Source organism: Bos taurus, chromosome 5 (genome assembly GCF_002263795.3).
Source record: "Bos taurus isolate L1 Dominette 01449 registration number 42190680 breed Hereford chromosome 5, ARS-UCD2.0, whole genome shotgun sequence".
NCBI classification, from domain to species: Eukaryota; Metazoa; Chordata; class Mammalia; order Artiodactyla; family Bovidae; genus Bos; species Bos taurus.
The window spans coordinates 4,710,043-4,727,553 of NC_037332.1; the positions used below are offsets into that span (position 1 = coordinate 4,710,043).

The 17,511-nt window shown below is 42.0% G+C and overlaps 1 protein-coding gene across 7 annotated transcripts in view; it reads right to left on the minus strand.

The window, feature by feature from the left end:
- Positions 1–17,145, minus strand: part of KCNC2 (potassium voltage-gated channel subfamily C member 2) — a 238,140-nt gene extending 220,995 nt beyond the window's left edge. For 2 of the 7 annotated variants that reach the window (XM_024992373.2, XM_024992372.2), the window contains exons 1-2: positions 16,491–17,141; positions 14,642–15,320 (exon numbers count right to left, since the gene is read on the minus strand). In XM_024992373.2, coding sequence (XP_024848141.1) covers positions 14,642–15,301 — 660 coding nt within the window. In that variant the 5' untranslated portion in view covers positions 15,302–15,320; positions 16,491–17,141. Of the gene's footprint in view, positions 1–14,641; positions 15,321–15,908; positions 16,378–16,490 lie in introns of those variants that run through there. The other 5 variants (XM_024992371.2, XM_024992367.2, XM_024992374.2 and 2 more) reach the window with 4 other exon arrangements.
- Between the last annotated feature and the right edge of the window lie 366 nt (positions 17,146–17,511).

Here is a 17,511-nt window from a genome sequence, read left to right on the forward strand (position 1 = left end):
GATTCCTTTCTTGGACCCTGAGAGGGTCCCTAATTTACCCAACCACCCTATCCACCCTGAAGGGAATTCTTTTTTCTGCACAATCCTGCCTGTCTACCCACATAACACTACAATCACTGCCACCTTCTTTTAAAGGAAAAGATACCTGAAGAAAATAAATAACTATAAAAAGGGACAAAAGTGAAAGAATAGAAAAAAATCTACAGAGGAACCCAGAGTTAATACCTGAAATGAAATAGAACTTTGAAAATTATCTAACTAGTATCTTCATATTCTTGAAGACATGGTATCCATTAAGTGAGAACATACCAAAATGGAAAAGGAGAAATCAAGACAATAAAAGATTTATCAGATACTACGAAATTGTTGCCCAAATGGACAAGTTAGCATCCTGGGTTAAATGGTATCTCCCCAAAATGCATGTTCACCTCAAACCTCAGAATGTGACCTTATTTTGTGACCTCTTTGTGGAGGTAATTTAAGTACAGCCCACACTAATCCAGTATGACCACATCTTAATTTATTCAATTTACTCAATTTATTTAAATTAACAAGTGGTCATACTGGATTACTGTAGGATATAACCCCCAAAATTGGTGTCTTTTAAGAAGAGACACCTGAGACACACCAGGACGATTATCTTGTCAAAATGGTGGCAGGGACTGGAGTGCCATGGCTACAAACTGAGGAACACCGAACTGCCAGCAGACCTTTCCCTCAAAGCCCCAGAAGAAACAAAGTCTGCTGAGACCAGGATTTCAGACTTTTAGCCTGCAGAGCCATAAGAGAATAAATTCTGTTGTTTCAAGTCATCCAGTTTGTGGTAGTTAGCTACAACAGCTCAGGGAAACTAATACAGCCAGTTAAATGCTACAATACTATAGCCACAAAGTGATACAGAAACTCAAAGGAGAAAACAAACTGCTTTTGAAAGAGTTGAGAAGGTGCCAAGCAAGACTTGATAATTTTACAAACTACTGAAAGATGATTGAATCAACATGTAAAATCAAGGAGGGGAGAGTGCAGGCTGTGAGAACAGTGTACAAAAACACAGGACATTGTGCACACATCTCTTATACTCAGGAATGGCAAAGCATGCTGTCTGAGCAGTAGAGCTGTGGGAGCTGTTATTGCATTTGTAGATGATGGGCAGATTCTGGGAAGCCAGGCTACGAAAAATATGTTTTAATATATAGCCACTAGAAAAAGGATAACAAGTTTATAAGCAAGAAAATGGCACGGTACAGTAATGCTTTAGAAGGAGCTACTCTGCCTTGGATCTGAACTCACCACATTCTTCCCAGTTTAATTCCTTTGGTGCCTCTTCCCACTTTTGTTTTTCTTCCTCACTACCTTTGCTCCTTCCTGGACTTTATCTAGAGGAAATATTTACTTAAAACAAGTTTCCAAAGAGCCACAGAATCTCACTGGTACTTTTCAATCCCTAGTTAAATTTAAGCTTCTAGCTTTGGAATCTATATGAACTACTATATTGAATGAGTCAGTTACATTTCACAAAAATTATGCAAAAATTGATATTATTTTTTGGGGCATGAAACCAAAATAATATATAGCAAGACAAAGCTAACATTTATTTTAGAGAGGACTTATTCCTCACTATCTTTTATGGTGGTGAATTACGGCAACCAAAAATTTTAAGGGGCGTACTCTGCATCTAATTTCACAACAATAAAATCTATGAAATAGCTATTAATAACTGAGTAATTGGTACTGAAATATAAAAGAAAAATTACAAAACATAATACAAAATACTACAGTGTTAAATCCATAAAAGAATAACTACTGATTTCTCAAATCATATAACCACTGACTCTTGAATTAGAAAAAAGTCATAAAAGTTGTCTTGTCCCATTGGGCAAACAGAAGCTAGGGAGACATTCTTGACTTCTCTCTCTGCCTTACTCAAATGGCACCTAATTAATCAACAGTTCCACTTTAGTTGTCTTCATTTCACTTCATCACTCCGGCCACTGTTTTAAGTGAGATCACCGGTATCTCTTGGGCTGGTGGCTCAGATGGTAAGAGACCTGGGTTCAATCCCTGGGTCAGTAAGATGCCCAGGAGGATGAAATGGTAAGTATCTTTTCCAGTATTCTTGCATGGAGAATCCCATGGACAGAGGAGCCTGGCGGGCTATAGTCCACGGGGTTGCAAAGAGTCAGACACAACTGAGTGACTAACACTTTCACTTTTTAGTATCTCACACCTGGATTAGCACACTCACGTGCTAAACTATAGCTCTTGTGACAAACTTGCACTCATTTTCCCCAGCCCAATCCTGTCTTCAAGTATAAATATTTCAGAATAATAGTCCTAATTACAAAGATGCATGCCATTGCTCTGCTGAAAATCCTTCCAAAGGTCTCCAGTCCCAGAGAAAGACCAGACCTTCTAAACAGAGCTTGCCAAGGCTTTCGATCCAACCTCAACTCGTTTCTGGAAACACCTCCACATCCCTTACACAAGGTGGGGGCTGTCCTGAATTATTTACAGCGTCTTGCATAGGCCTTGCCTTCTTTCCCTCTTAGGATTTTATTTCAACTCTTCTCTTTAAAAACTCTGGCTATCTCCTCTTCAGCCTCTGGTACCAAGACAGGTATATTTCTTCCAGGAAGTTTTTTCCCACCCTTGGCAACCTTCTGCCGGAGCTCTCCTGACATTGCACTTTCATTTCTTTTCTGCTGTTCTCCTCCAGGACACTACAGCTGCTTAAAGGCAGGGAATAAACCATTATCTTACAACTTGTAAAATGTTTGGTATAGGATATACATATGTTAGATATTGTTCTAACTACTATGTATTCATGTGGAATAGAATTATTCCTATAATTTCCCAGATAGCTATCCAATGTTCATACATTGGAAAAAACCTCAGCAATAGACAACTTACTTTTTTATGAACAATCTAAATGCTAGAATGTTCCCTTAAGGTACTCTATGTAACTACCCAATCCCTCTCAAATAACCAGCGCTTGGCATAAGGAATAGTGACGATTGTGATGATGATGATAACAGTAATAATGATACAGCTAAAATTGAGAGAACTAGACACCATGCTGGCTTCTGAACATGAATATGCACAATCCACCCTCATAACAATTCTTTGAGTCAGATACAATTATTATCTTCCCAGTCCAGATGAAAAGAGGGAGGCTTAAAGAAGCGACAGTGTGAAAGTGATACAGCAGGCAAGTGGTAAGTCAGGACCCAGACTCAGTGAACTGAGTGCAGTCCTTTACATTAACTCACTCCTGTCTCAAAACCAACTGTCAGCTAGTATTTTAACTCTTTTCCCTGAAAAAGAGATGTAGTAAAAATGATATCAAGAAGAAGAAGACAGATTGAAAAATAAAAATCTAGTTAAAAATCTTTATTTTAAATTAGTTTCCGAATTCATTTGTCTATGGAACTCTTTTGAGGGCAACACCTGTTAACATTCTGGATTGCTTTAGATCTAGAAAACATACTTTGGGAAATATTGGTTCAAGCATGATTATTACCCTATTTCAATGTTAAACTGTATTTGCTTTGGCAGCAGTCACATCACAGTACTAACATGAACTGGGTCAGTGGCCCACTACAATGCCAAAGATGTTCATCTTATCTGAATCCTATCCAAATCCTACTGGAGTGAGACCTGGGAAGTCGAAAATCTAGCCATCATCTCAGGTTATTCCTAGGCACATCTAAGTTTTAGAACCACTATCTAAGTGGTTAGGACCACTATTTTCAAATACACTGAGATAACATTCCTACCCAGAGGCCCTCTCTTCCGTTCAAGCCTGTTCTCCTGCATTCTGGTCCTTTTATTACCCCTTATGACATGGCACAGCATTCTATGTCAAGCCTCCATGTTTGCACACTACTCTGTTGACCTAATCCTTGACTGCTGGAAAACACATCTCTTGCATGTTAACTATTCAAATCTCATCTCCTCTTTATAGGACAGTGCGATCTGTGTGTCCACAGTATGCCAATATCGCTGCTATAGTTTTAATGCATTATACTGTAACCATGGGCAGACAGTTGTTCTTTTCCAATAGAATACAAGTGTCTTGAAGGTAAATGACAAATTTTAACCCTTACATTCTCTGTACTAACCTAGTTTGGGCCAATAGTTAAAACCCAAGAACTGTCAGCAGAGAGATTCAAAAGCATTTGACAGCTTTCATCTTTGAGGCTTGGTTCTCCTCCAGTTGGTTTAATTGAGAGAAATGTACTAATACCTAGCACATTATTTCAACCAAGAAATGCCATCAGTCCTGAATATCCATTGGAAGGACTGATGCTGAAGTTGAAGCTCCAATACTTTGGCCTCCTGATGTGAAGAACTGACTCATGGATGGCATCACCGACTCAACAGACATGAGTCTGAGTAAGCTCCGGGAGTTGACGATGGACAGGGAAGCCTGGCATGCTGCAGTCCATGGGGTCACAAAGAGTCGAACACGACTGAGTGACTGAACTGAAGCAATGCAGCAAGCCAAGGCAGAGGAAACACAAAAGGTTGCAAACAAAGAAACTCAGCACTGAAGCAGTCAAGTACTCAAAACTAAAGACAGAGAAATTTGAGATGAATTAAATCAATGATTAATACATAAACAGAAAAATGAATAGGTATTGAAAACAATCACTGAATTTTAAAAAATTAAAGAATTGATAGTATGCACGTATTACAACTAAAAACTAAGCAGTGGATTCTTATAAGAAAGTGGAACAATTAAAGAACCCTGTTTTTGAATTGAGACTAATCTATTTTGAATGTCATTGAAGCCTATCAGTGCATTAAAATACATTTGATTTCATTGCTTGGCATGAATTTTATATCTCTAACATTGTACTCTAAATATCAAAGCACCGTGAACACCATTTTGAACCTGGGAATTAAGTATAAGTTCACAAATGCCTCTCCATCATGATACAAATATGATGGTTGTTCAACTTTGATGAACCACTAATCATTTTATGTAACCCTGATAGCTCACTCAGGCCTGATAGTAAAGTTGTAGCTTTAAAAAAAAGGCTACTTGGTCCTTTAGAATCTCTTGGCACAAAAAAGGGCTAGCTAAACCTCTGTTCTGTCCATTTCCTACTCAATTTATATATGAAAGATGGGTCTCACTAAGAATATTATGAAAAATTTTCATAATCACCCTCTCACTGTTCACCTCAAGAGGGAAGCAGGACAATTGAAACAATAAATCAACTTGTAATGATGTCTTGTTCTACTTTCCTAAATATCAATTTTATCCAAATTAATATAGTAAGGAAGCTTCCTTTTGCCACTGTTTCCAATGCCATTACTTTGTCATTGTTTCCAATACAGTTATTATATAATATTCACTTTAAGCAAGTGGCATTTTATCCTCAATCAATAAATATAGAAATAAGCAACCCCATATCTGAACTTATGCAGCAAAATTTACAAACAAGACAGAAAATTTACAGAAATTGTGAATAATCCTTGGCCCTTTCACTGAACCTAATCAGACAAACTGCTCTAGGAATAACTGCAAAGTGAAAGTGATACTTGCTCAGTCGTGTCTGACTCTGCAATCCCATGGATTATAGCCCGCCAGGCTCCTTATATTCATCCAAATAGATTTTACATCAACATGTTGCCTTAAGTTTAGAATTAATAGTATCATTTGGATATCTTGACAATATTATTTAGGATCACTTTATATAAAAAAGTTTTTGCATTTTATCATTTAATGAATGACTTTAAAATTCTGGACAGTTTTGGTGTAAAGGAAGAGAACATCTGTGGCCAAAAGGTGGCAGATTTTCATCACTGAGACTTTCTCCATGGAGACAACTCAAAGGAGAACATCTTCCATTGCTGAGACTAAATCACAGAACATTTGCCAGGAAGGGCTGTCTTGAATTTTGCTCCAGTTTTTAAAGACATCAACAATGTTGTCAGATGCAGAAAGAATGGCAAAGCTCTAAGTTCTGATACAAAATCCACCAATGTCTTCAAACAGAAAATTAAGACACTAAGGTGTCTGCATAGGGTTTTCTTAATACATGAACACGGAGGAAACGTCAGGTTACACAGATGTCTCTATCATTATGAGCTTTCAGAAGAAAAGGTCAGTCAAGAAACCATAGCAATTATGGAGTACTTTTTTCCCCAATACTACCAGCAACTTCTTCTGTTTGACTCCTATAAAATGCCTTCTCTCAAACACACACAAAATTATAGGCTGCTTTACATTCCACCAATAGGGAAGGAAGCACTACCTTTGACTAACTACTAAAGAAGGTTGAAGGAAAAGTTTTTTAGTCTTGTATTTACTGACCTCACTAAAACATAAATCTCATTTTAGGTCTTAGAAACAGCTCCAACCATCTTCACTCTAATTTACCAGTTATCCCTGTGTATACCCAACCAAAATGTTGGGCTCCAAAATCACAGCAGGTGGTGACTGCAGCCATGAAATTAAAAGACACTTGCTCCTTGGAAAGAAAGTGATGATCAACCTAGATAGCATATTCAAAAGCAGAGACATTACTGTACCTACAAAGATCTGTCTAGTCAAAGCTCCAGTTTTTCCAGTAGTCATGTATGGATGTGAGATCTGGACTATAAAGAAAGCTGAGCGCTGAAGAATTGATGCTTTTGAACTGTGGTGCTGAAGAAGACCCGAGAGTCCCTTGGACTGCAAGGAGATCCAACCAGTCCATCCTAAAGAAAATCAGTCCTGGGTGTTCACTGGAAGGACTGATGCTGAAGCTGAAACTGCAATACTTTGGCCACCTGATGTGGAGAGCTGACTCATCTGAAAAGACCCTGATGCTGGGAAAGATTGAGGGCAGGAGGAGAAGGGGACAACAGAGGATGAGATGGTTGGATGCCATCACCGACTCAATGGACATGAGTTTGAGTAAGCTCTGGGTGTTGGTGATGGACAGGGAAGCCTGGAGTGCTGCAGTCCATGGGGTCGCAAAGAGTCTGACACGACTGAATGACTGAACTGAAACCCATGATCTGGTTAGTTACACGTGAGAAGAGAATGTCCTATAAAACATTAACCATCACCAATAGGTTGAACAAGGGTTGCATTTAAAAATTCCAAAGGCAATAAAGCCAAAAAAAGTAGAAAAACATATTACAAAAGACACACACACAAGGGATAAAGGGATAAAATAGGAGGTAAGTGAATAAACAGGCAGATTAGTTTTGATGTTTTAAAGGCAGTAGAACAGTAAGATGTAGACCTGGTAGAGAAGGCAGCAATGGAAGGATGCATCTGGAGGGTATCTGGAAATAGAATAAGAAGATAGGGACAATTTCCCTGCTATTGTTGAACAATAGGACATTGAAGAGGACAGACCCTACCCCAACTACTTCCAATAGGCTTGCTACCATCCGAAAACTAAAATTTGTGCAGCTGATATCAAACCCAATCCAGACTAAGCAATCAAGATGGAATGGGAGGAGTGCCGGGAGTCAGAAGTTCTAAATTCCAACCCTGCCACTGTGACTAACTACCCATGGCTATGAACAAGTCAGCTGTTTTTGTGATTTAAGGTCACTGTGTCAGGTTTCCTGACACAATGACCAGTTTCCTTCCAAGTCTCATGAACAACAGAAGTCTGTTATACATACCAGTGTCACTGAAAGATGCTGTGGTGTGGTGGGATGCATGCTCAGTTGTGTCCGACTCTTTGCGATTCCACAGACTGTAGCCTGCTAGGCTCTCTGTCCATGGGATTTCCCAGGCAAGAATACTGGAGTGGATTGCCATTTCCTCCTCCAGGGGATCTTCCCGACCCAGGGATCGAACCTGCATCTGCATTGGCAGGTGGATTCTTTACCACTGAGCCATTAGGGAGGCCACATTCAAAGATTATATACCACATAATATATAATACACGTATGCTCACACACAAATATTCTCAATCAAAACTTTAAGCCATATTCCCACAAGTCTCTTCCTTCACTTATCCATATAAACATTTCATCAATATACAGAGTATGTATCTACATTATGATAGTGAATATATCTTTTTTATGTAAATATATATAGGCTGAAATAGAAAAACTATTTTTTTCTCAAAAGAGAAATAGGACAAAAGAGACACTGATGTATAGAACAGTCTTTTGGACTCTGTGGGAGAGGGAGAGGGTGGGATGATTTGGGAGAATGGCATTGAAACATGTATAATATCATATATGAAACGAGTCGCCAGTCCAGGTTTGATGCACAATACTGGATGCTTGGGGCTGGTGCACTGGGATGACCCAGAGGGATGGTATGGGGAGGGAGGAGGAAGGAGGGTTCAGGATGGGGAACACATGGCGGATTCTTGTTGATATATGGCAAAACCAATACAATATTGTAAAGTTAAATAAAATAAAATTTTAAAAAGAAGAAATAGGGTGCACTATATAATCCATACATATTTTTCTCTTCAAATATTCTTCACTAGTGAGTACATTAAAACACAAACTTACAAAGTGTGCTAGACAGCATACTATTCTCTATGCTTATCCTGATTGAATGAGTTATGAAAAAAGATTAGAACTGAATAATTTGACACTATTTGGTAAACACTTAATGTGTTAGGCATATCTGTAAATCCTCAAGTGAATAAGACTTTCGCTTCTGTATAAGATATGGGAAGGGGAAAAGGCTGGTGTCTTTGACAAGGCACTTTTCAAATGGAAATAAAACTGAGATTACCTAATCAGTTACCCTTGTGGGTGGATGGCTATACACCTGCACTGAATCTTAGACTTAGAAAATGACAGAGCCGATCATCTTTATGGGTTTCATGACAGAGCGGACAGCAAAATGATTCCTGAGATCAATATGTGGTTGAAAGAAAGCTGTTTTCAATGGAAACAGGAAGCTAGGAGCCAACCTGTTTCTATGGTAACCAGAGCAGCAGCTACCCAACAGCTGTAGGAAAAGAAAAGGGCAGCAAGTTAAAATTCAAAAAAAAAAAAAAAAAAACAAGAGAAATCCATGCTAGTTTACCTTAATAGTGTGATGGTCCCTAGAGGACAATCAAAATGAGTGCAGACATGCTCTTTTCCTACCCAGGGATTTTCAGCGTCACTATCCTTGTTTTTTCCTCTAAACTTCAAAATCTTGGAGCTGGAAAGAAGTTTGAATACTTATCTAATCCAGTGTGTCATCCCCATTTTTTCTTTCAAAATAAAGCCAAAGGAAATCAAGAATTAGAAAGATGAAGTAAATTCTCAAAGGTCACACAGCTAGCTGTGAAAGCAGAGTTAGTGCCTAGGACTCATGGATTCCAACTCAGGCATTTTTCCAATGCACTTTCCATGTACTCTCTACTCTACTCTCTTCTCCTCCCAACACCTACAGTTTAGTCACTTTCTGTGAAAATATTGACTACACAGTATTAAAATTAATCACCACCCTTCAAACTATAAGCAAAAGGCAATGCTATCTTGTCATAGAAAAATCTTGACTGTTTTTCCAAAAGAAAAGCCCTTCATACTTCAAAAAGAACTGGATCAAGTTTATATAATCCACTGATGGTTACAGTTTAGATTATCTTGCCATTATGTATTTCCTTAGAGAGACCTGTGTTTATACTATATCAGTCCTTTAGTGCTCTTTACTATTTCATTCAGATACACTTCTACAGTTGCCATAATAAAAAAGGGTAAATGATTCAGAATTTGAGAATAAAAATGAGATCTGAAAACTGCATTTACTTTATTTGCAGTAGTTAAAATAAATAGTAATGATACATATTTCTAAATGGAAAAGGTTGACCTGCATTTTTTATAAAACTACACATTTCCTCGTTTTCAGTTGCTTTGAAAATAAGCTGCTTGACAGAGAAGAAAAATTTCTCTGACTCTCATTTAGTTTTGTCAATTCAGGTCTACACATGAGCTCTTGGGAAAATATAACAGAAAGAAAAAAAAAAAAAAACCATACATAAACTGTCCAACTACTCACCTTTGGCATGATAATGCCCTAGCAACAGATTAGGTCACCTAGTCTGGGGTCAAATACACTATCAAAAATACAGTTCTACTAAAGTTACTTGCTTTTTTAAATTATGTGTTGAATGAGGCACTCTCTAATCTTATCCAATGCTCAGAATATATGAATAAAATCAAATATATCTGTGAAGTGTATAATGAGTGGCCTGGAAAAAGTCAAGGGAGACTTAGATGCTTATATAGCAAATGCAAATACACCAGACTCTTAACAGCAGACTCTTTTTAGGGGTCTGAAGTTTGGATTTGTATTGTCATGTGGTTGGCCATAACTTTTAATTGTGAGATTAAAAAGATGGTTAGATAGCATCACCGACTCAAAGGAAATGAAACTGAGCAAACTCTGGAAGATAGTGAAGGACAGAGAAGCCTGGCGAGCTGCAGTCCATGGGGTCACAAAGAGTCGGACATAACTTAGTGACTGAACAAACAACAACAAACTTTTAATTAAAATAGGAAGGGATGAAGACACTCAAACACACTGTAAATAATTCAGTTGTTTTCTCTGCAAATAATTCAGTTTATAGCTATAAGCACAGCTTGTCTCATACTCTTCAATAATATTGCAAAGAGAGAGCCTATATATCACTCTGAAAACAGAAAAATCAAGGCTAAAAAAGCCTAACACTTTCATAATAAAATAAAGACTAACAGAAGCATAAAACTGTTGTTTCTTTTTTTTTTTTTTTGGCCACACCACACAGCTTCCAGGATCTTAGTTCCCCTGCCAGGTATTGAGCCCCAGTTTCTCCTAACCAGTGGCCCACCAGAGAATCACCAAGATCATCATTTCTAAACGCAGTATTTTCCCGAACATCTCAAGCAACACTTCCACATGAGTTTTGGTTTTTTTTTAAGGGAAACATCTTTAGTGTCTCTGGAATTTTGCTTGTTGTTATTCTGTTGTACTTTTAACTGAATAGATAATATTTTAGGAAATATTTTATTATAAATAGAGTGGTGAGCTTACTGAGGCCAAGTACTATATCTGCTCACGCACTTCTAGTATCTTATATAGTTTCTGGTCTACAATGACTGCAGAAACAATGTTAATTGACTAAAATTCTAAAATTTTAATAATTAACAACAATATTTCACAAACAAGCTTTATTTGGCCATTATTTCTTTTAACTGGAGTAAGGCTCACAGAACAAGAATTAATACGTGTTCTTTCTTTAATCTTAATGTATGACTCAAATTGTCCTTACCATATTATAACTTTAAAAAATTAAATGCGACATCTAAACCTAGAAAATAGTTATTTAGAAGATCATTCCTTTCCTGTTTTGTACTTTGAGGTAGAGGAAAAAATGTCCCATAAAAAGCAAATTACATATATGCAATTCTGAATCCAATTTTAGATATTCAAATTTAAATTGTAATAGTTTTAAGGAGTATATTTTATTAATTCTGTGGAAATAAAACCATTTAAAATGCTTTTTTCTATTTGTAAATATTATTCAATGCCATCAACAGGATAATCTCTCTTCTTTCCAGATCTCATTTTCTCCACAACAGGTTTCCATGACAACTTATATTTAAATTTTTATAAATTTCTAATATATTTCTAAGAATACAATTCATAAATGTAAAATATAAACTTATTTACCAAGTTAACCTGAACAATTTAGACTGTTCAAATATGTATTTATATCATAAATTAAAAGCAACAGAGGAGGGGGAAATGCCAACCAAAACAAAAGGCAAAAATACAATGCTGTAAAATTAAATTAATTATCTAGTTCCTACTACTGTTGTTTCAGTCTGCCACTTTAGACTAAAAAAGTTAGAAGTAAAACAAATCTACTATATAATTAAGTCACTCTCCTCAGTACTGGGAAAGGATAAGGACAATGATGAAACAAGTATAACAAATTGAAAACAGAATTTGCACAGTTAAAATTGTTCATCTCAAGTACATCAATAAAAGATGAACTAATGTAAAATGAAAAGTAAGAGGGTTTATAAAAGTTAAATACTTCTATTAAGAATGACATCAGTAAGACCACAGCTGAAACAAACCACTTGATAATTGATTTTATGTCTCCTAGAATCATGTCCATGAAAATATAATTTCATCCAGTGACCTCCCAATGTAATTCTATTTACCAAAGTAGTCAGATAATATTGTCAGTCAATCATCTGAACTAAAAGTGTCCATAAAAAAAATATTAAATCACATGTAAATAGAATGGGGACTTCTGAGTACTCTTTTTTAAGCAACCCCTAATAATTTGAAAAGCGATTTTTCTGAAGACAAATCCCACAAATGTTAGCCAATCTGAAAAAAAAAAAAAGGAAAAACATTACATATAAACTGGTCAATAAAAATTGAAAGTTAGAACAGGGTTCATTTGAAGAAAACTGGAATCCCATATTTGCACTCTAATGTTGGGTAGTGCAGCCAAAGACCTGGAAAAAAATGTGTATGTATGCATATATATATATACACACACACAGAGATAAGTCATAGATGACCTTTCAAAGTTAGAAGACTAAGGACTGTCCTATGCTGCATTAAATCTCAAGAGCAACACTGTCTGCAGAGATTTCACAAGCCAGATAGTCAGTTATAATCAGTGGTTGCGGTGGAAAGGGCCTGGGGAGGGTGTCATGAGACCTTCAGCGTAATTTTGGCTTTGCTAATAACTTGCTCTATGACCTTGGCCATCACTTAGCATCTGCAGTCTTCATTTTCCTCATCTACAAACTACAGGTTCCTCAAGAGGTGACCTCAACGAAATTTTCCAGGTCTCTCATTCTCAGCTGATTCTGTTTCTAATGGCTCTTTGACCTAAAACTAATCTCTAATCTATCTGTGTTCTTTTCCTCACCTAAAGTGGATGCAGGTCAGATTCTTAATATTATTACAACAAAATCTTGGTAAGATTTTTAAAAAACTATTTTCAAGTTAATGGGCTACCCTTAGACCATTAATTCATAGAATCAAATTCCATAGCAGTAATAAAAATTGAACGCCTTGAAGCTTTTCCTGTGCAACCTAGCCTCCAAAAAATGCATTTTATTATCATGAATAAAGATAATAAAACATCCTGGTTTTTTATACCACATAAAATAACAAAATTATATGATGAGTCTGAAAACAAATGCAGATTATCTTTTTAGTCGCCAATTGGAAAGAGCACTATGGCACACAGCTGGAATCCAAAACAACAGAGATAATTGTCATGAGTCTCTGATTTAATTTAAATAAATAAATAAGTCTGCACTTTTTTTTTTCCCTGAATGCCAACTCTTGCTGAATTCATAGAATGGTCTTAAAAGGAAGATCTCGGAGTTGAAGTTATTAATTCTATATTCAAATATGAGAATGTGGACATACTGGAATTTATGTGTGCACTTAAATACCAGATCCCATAATGTAGCAATGCTTTAAATTGTCTCTTTGATAGTCTATATCAAATTGCAAACAGAATACATGCTCAGACTTCTAAAGTGGTATCAGAAGCACATCTTCTGACATGTTATCAGACAGCTGCAAAATGTCTCAGAGGCAGAGACTTCTGACATGCAGAGGATGGAGCCAAACTCAAGCTGGGAGAAATCCCCTTCTGCCCAAGGAGGATCTTTCCTAGGTTCAGAAGCAAACCAGACACATGCAGTTGCAAAGATTTAACTAAATACAGTACTCCATTCTCACACAGAATTAAAAACCATTCATATACTGCATAATCTGAGGTTATTTATATTTCTTTTATTTCCTTTAAAATTAGAGAAACCATTACTAGTTACTTTTATCATCTCTTAATTTTGAAGAATTTTGAAGAATCAATCCGGTGTGTCAAAGACTAAATTTAAACTGTCACTCAAACTAGAAACTGAAAAGAAAAATGAGTATGGGATCAAAATGTATAGAATAAAATTAAGTTGCCTACAATCTAAATTAGAGACTCCCACTGAACTAGGACCACCGAAGTGTCCAATCGGCATTGAACCTGTAAAAGACACAGAGCGCCAGGGGAAAGACACAGACTCCAAAATTCACTGTGCAGGTGGGCTATCCCGTCAGTTTACTGAGGCAAGCAGACTCAGCACTGCTCTCCCTTGGATGGAGACAGGCCCAAACGATATTCAGGAGGTTCTCTTTCCAAGATGAACCTGTTCATCTCCCGGCCCAGCCACAGACATATATTCCGTTTCCCTCTACTGCCCTAAGTAGGGCCACTGCTCTGCGTGAGTCAGGCGTGTCAGACCTCACTGGAAAGATCAAACCGTGATGATCGGGAGGCCTGGAGGACCCTCGGAACTCAAGAAAAGGTTGGAATAAAAGAGAAACAGAAATTCCACGTCATGAAGCGTGGGTAGCGATTTCAGAACGAGGTTCCAACAGACTTGCCCAGAGCAGTGGACATTTGCCCTGCTGGTCCCACCTGGGGAAGTAAATCTCGGTTTGAGTTGAGGAGAGGAGGGGAAGCGGAGGGGAACCGGGCGGGTAGAAAGAGGACGAGGGAGGGGGGTCCTGAGTTTGCCCTGAGCGATGAGCCCCCTGCCTACCGATACGGGACACCCCGGCCCGCTCCCCGAAGCCCTCTCCTGAGAGAGCAGGACATCTGGAAGGGATGGGGAGAAGCTGGAGCAGCACGGAAGGGGGCGCCTCTGGCCTTACCCGGGCAGCTCTGGACGAGTAGGGGTCCTCGAAGAGAGCCCACATGCGGGGCTGCAGCCTCCTCCAGCGGCCGGACTTGCCGTCTGGGCCCCCCAGGCCCGCGGCGTCCTCGATGCCCAGCCTCTTGGCCGCCAGGTCCTCGTCGTCGCCGGGGTCGCCGCCGAGGAGGTCGGGGGCCTCGAAGATGTCGAGCGCCTCCTCGGCGTCGCGGTGCTGCCGGTAGGTCATCCAGCAGCAGGGCTCCACGTCGGTCTCGTCGATGCCCCAGAAGGCCAGCTCCTCCTCGAAGAGCGGCCCGCACACGTCGGCCGGGCAGTGCAGCTTGCCGGTGCGGTAGTAGTTGAGCACGTAGGCAAAGACGCCCGGGTGCCGGTCGAAGAAGAACTCGCGGCCGCCCCCGGCGGGGTGGTCGCCGCCGCGGGCGCTGCAATTGCGCGCGCCGCCCTCCAGGCAGCCGCCCGGCCCGGGGGACCGCGGAGGCGGCCGCGGCGGCGGCGAGCGCGCAGGGGTCGGCGGCTGCAGCGGGTCGCCCTGGGTTTCGGAGGCGGCGAGCAGGGCCAGGCGCGTCCCGGGCAGGGTCTTGAGGGTGCTGCGGTAGGTTTCGTGCCGGGTGCCCCCGACATTGAGGATCACCCTCTCGTTGCTCTCGATCTTGCCCATCTCTGTGCCTCAGACATGACTGGGGGGAGGCGAATACAGCGCCAAGTTAAACAGCGCGGCTGGCGGAGCCGCGCTGTGACCCCCGCCCCCACTCCCAGCCCCAGCGCCCCAGGATGCAGCGTGGACGGGGAGGTGAGGCGCCAAGGAGCCTCCCTGGAGAAGCCCGACGCCCAGCCCTGTCCCCGCCTCACGCAGCACTGAGCCTTCCCCAGGTTTCTAGAGAACTGAGGAGATAGCAGTCCCCATCTTCCTCGACCTCTCACGACCCCTCTCCCCCAGCCTCTCACCTTTCTCCCTCAGCTCTGCCTCCTGCAGCTTCTCACCCCTCACCTTCTCTCGAGTTGAACCCGTTTCCAGTCCCTACACCTCCCCCGCTCTCTCCCCAGTCCCCTCATTTTCCCCTCCGAGATCCTCCCGCGTTTTCTTCCTCCGCCCCATCCTCTCCCCAAGCCCGCTCCCTTTCCTCCCTCACACTGAGACCCGCTTCCCCCCTACCCTCTCCGGGAGGCAGTTCCCTTAGGCAAGGAGTTCTCTGTGCCCAGGCAACTTGACAGTGCTGGGTGGAGAGACCCCCGGACTGGGCGGCGAGCCCCCCTCAAACGCGTACCCTCGGTGAACTCTGGACGGCCCGCCGCTCCCAGGCTCCCGGGGAATGCCCTCTGCACGACCTGTTCTCGGTTCACCTCTCCTCTCCCTCCCGGGCCAGGCAAATAGACCCAACGCAGAAGTCGGAGCAAAAACAAACGTCCCTGCTAGTGCCTTTCACCAAGGAGACCTCTGCCTAATTTCCTGATCCAGTTTTCTTTTCACATGATTGCTGTGAAAATTATTATTACTTGGGAAAGGAAACGACTAACTAGAATCCATTTTGGAGAGAAGTGATCCATGCATCCCACCCCATCCCCCTTTCCCAAGAGAAACAAACGCCTCTCGGGTGGAGAGTCGGGGGCTGCTTCCCAGGAGGCGCGAGTGGGGCGGGTCCCCGAGGGAAAGCTGCTGGAGGCACGCCCCCTGGACCCCGGAGTTGGGAGTCCTGGTGACGGTGTCCCCGTTTCCGACCTCCCAGCCACCTCTCCCCGGGGCTTCGGCTCTCCAGTCCAGGAGCGGAACGGAGCGGAGATGCCTGCCTCGCGGGCTCTCGCACGTCCTTCCCGGCAAACCCTCCCCTCGCCTTCCCGCCCCTAGTTACCTTAAGGAGACCGAGAGGAAAGTGCTGCTGCTCCGGCGTCCGAGCGGACGAGGGGCTTGGGGCAGCCCGACTGAGTCCCGACGCCCAGCCCAGCCGCCAGGCGCCAACGAGAAACTACTTGTTGGCGTTTTCCCGGTGCAGGTGGTTGGGCCGCTGCCCCGGGTACCGGGCTCGCACAGACAGCGCCCGCCGGCCGCCCGCGCCGCCCGCCCTCATTCCGCGAGCGGCGGGCGCGCCCCGCGCCGACCTCGGCGCCGAGAGGCAGCATCGCGCGGGGCTGGGCGGACCATGGAGCGCGGGGCGGGCCCCGCCGGCGCGCCGTGACCCCGCCGGCAGCGGCCGCCGCGCGGCCCACCCGAGTCCGGGGGGCTCATCCGCCCGCAGGCGAGCCCACCCGACCTACGCGGGCCGCAGGTCTCCTTCCGCCCCGCAGGCGGCCGCTGTCGGAGCCGCCCCTCCGCGCAGCTCGCCGCCGGCCTCTGCGCCCGAGCCCCGAGCTCGCGGAGCGGCGGGTGGGCGGCGGGTGGGTCTGGGGAAGCGCTGCTGTACCAACCAGGTTCAGCTCCTTTCCTTCAGGGAGACTCTGTCCCCGCCCTCTCTGGAGCGGCTGTCTGCCTTATTTACACCCCACTCTCCACACCCTTTCTCTTCCCGCTACCCCACCCCTCCCAACAAGTGAGAGCGAAAATCTGAGACCAAGTGTGTTTTTTTATGTTTGTTTTTGTTTTTTTTCTTAATGGCAGCTGAAGGGAGCAAGCTCTACTTACAGGTGACAAGTGAGTCCGGTCTCTTGCGTCTTAACCATGTCTATGGCTTGCTCTTTTCAGTGAAATGTAGGTCTCCAGTCAGCACATCATGGTTATATAAAACAAAACAAGTTTTAAAAGTTTATTCCAGGAACATAAGGCTCTAGCAAGTGAAAATTCAGGTTTATCAGAAGCTTAAAAAGACAAACTACAGATATCCAAGTACCAAAGCAGTGATCTCATTAGCCAGTTTCTCCCTTTCTAAAAATTTTATT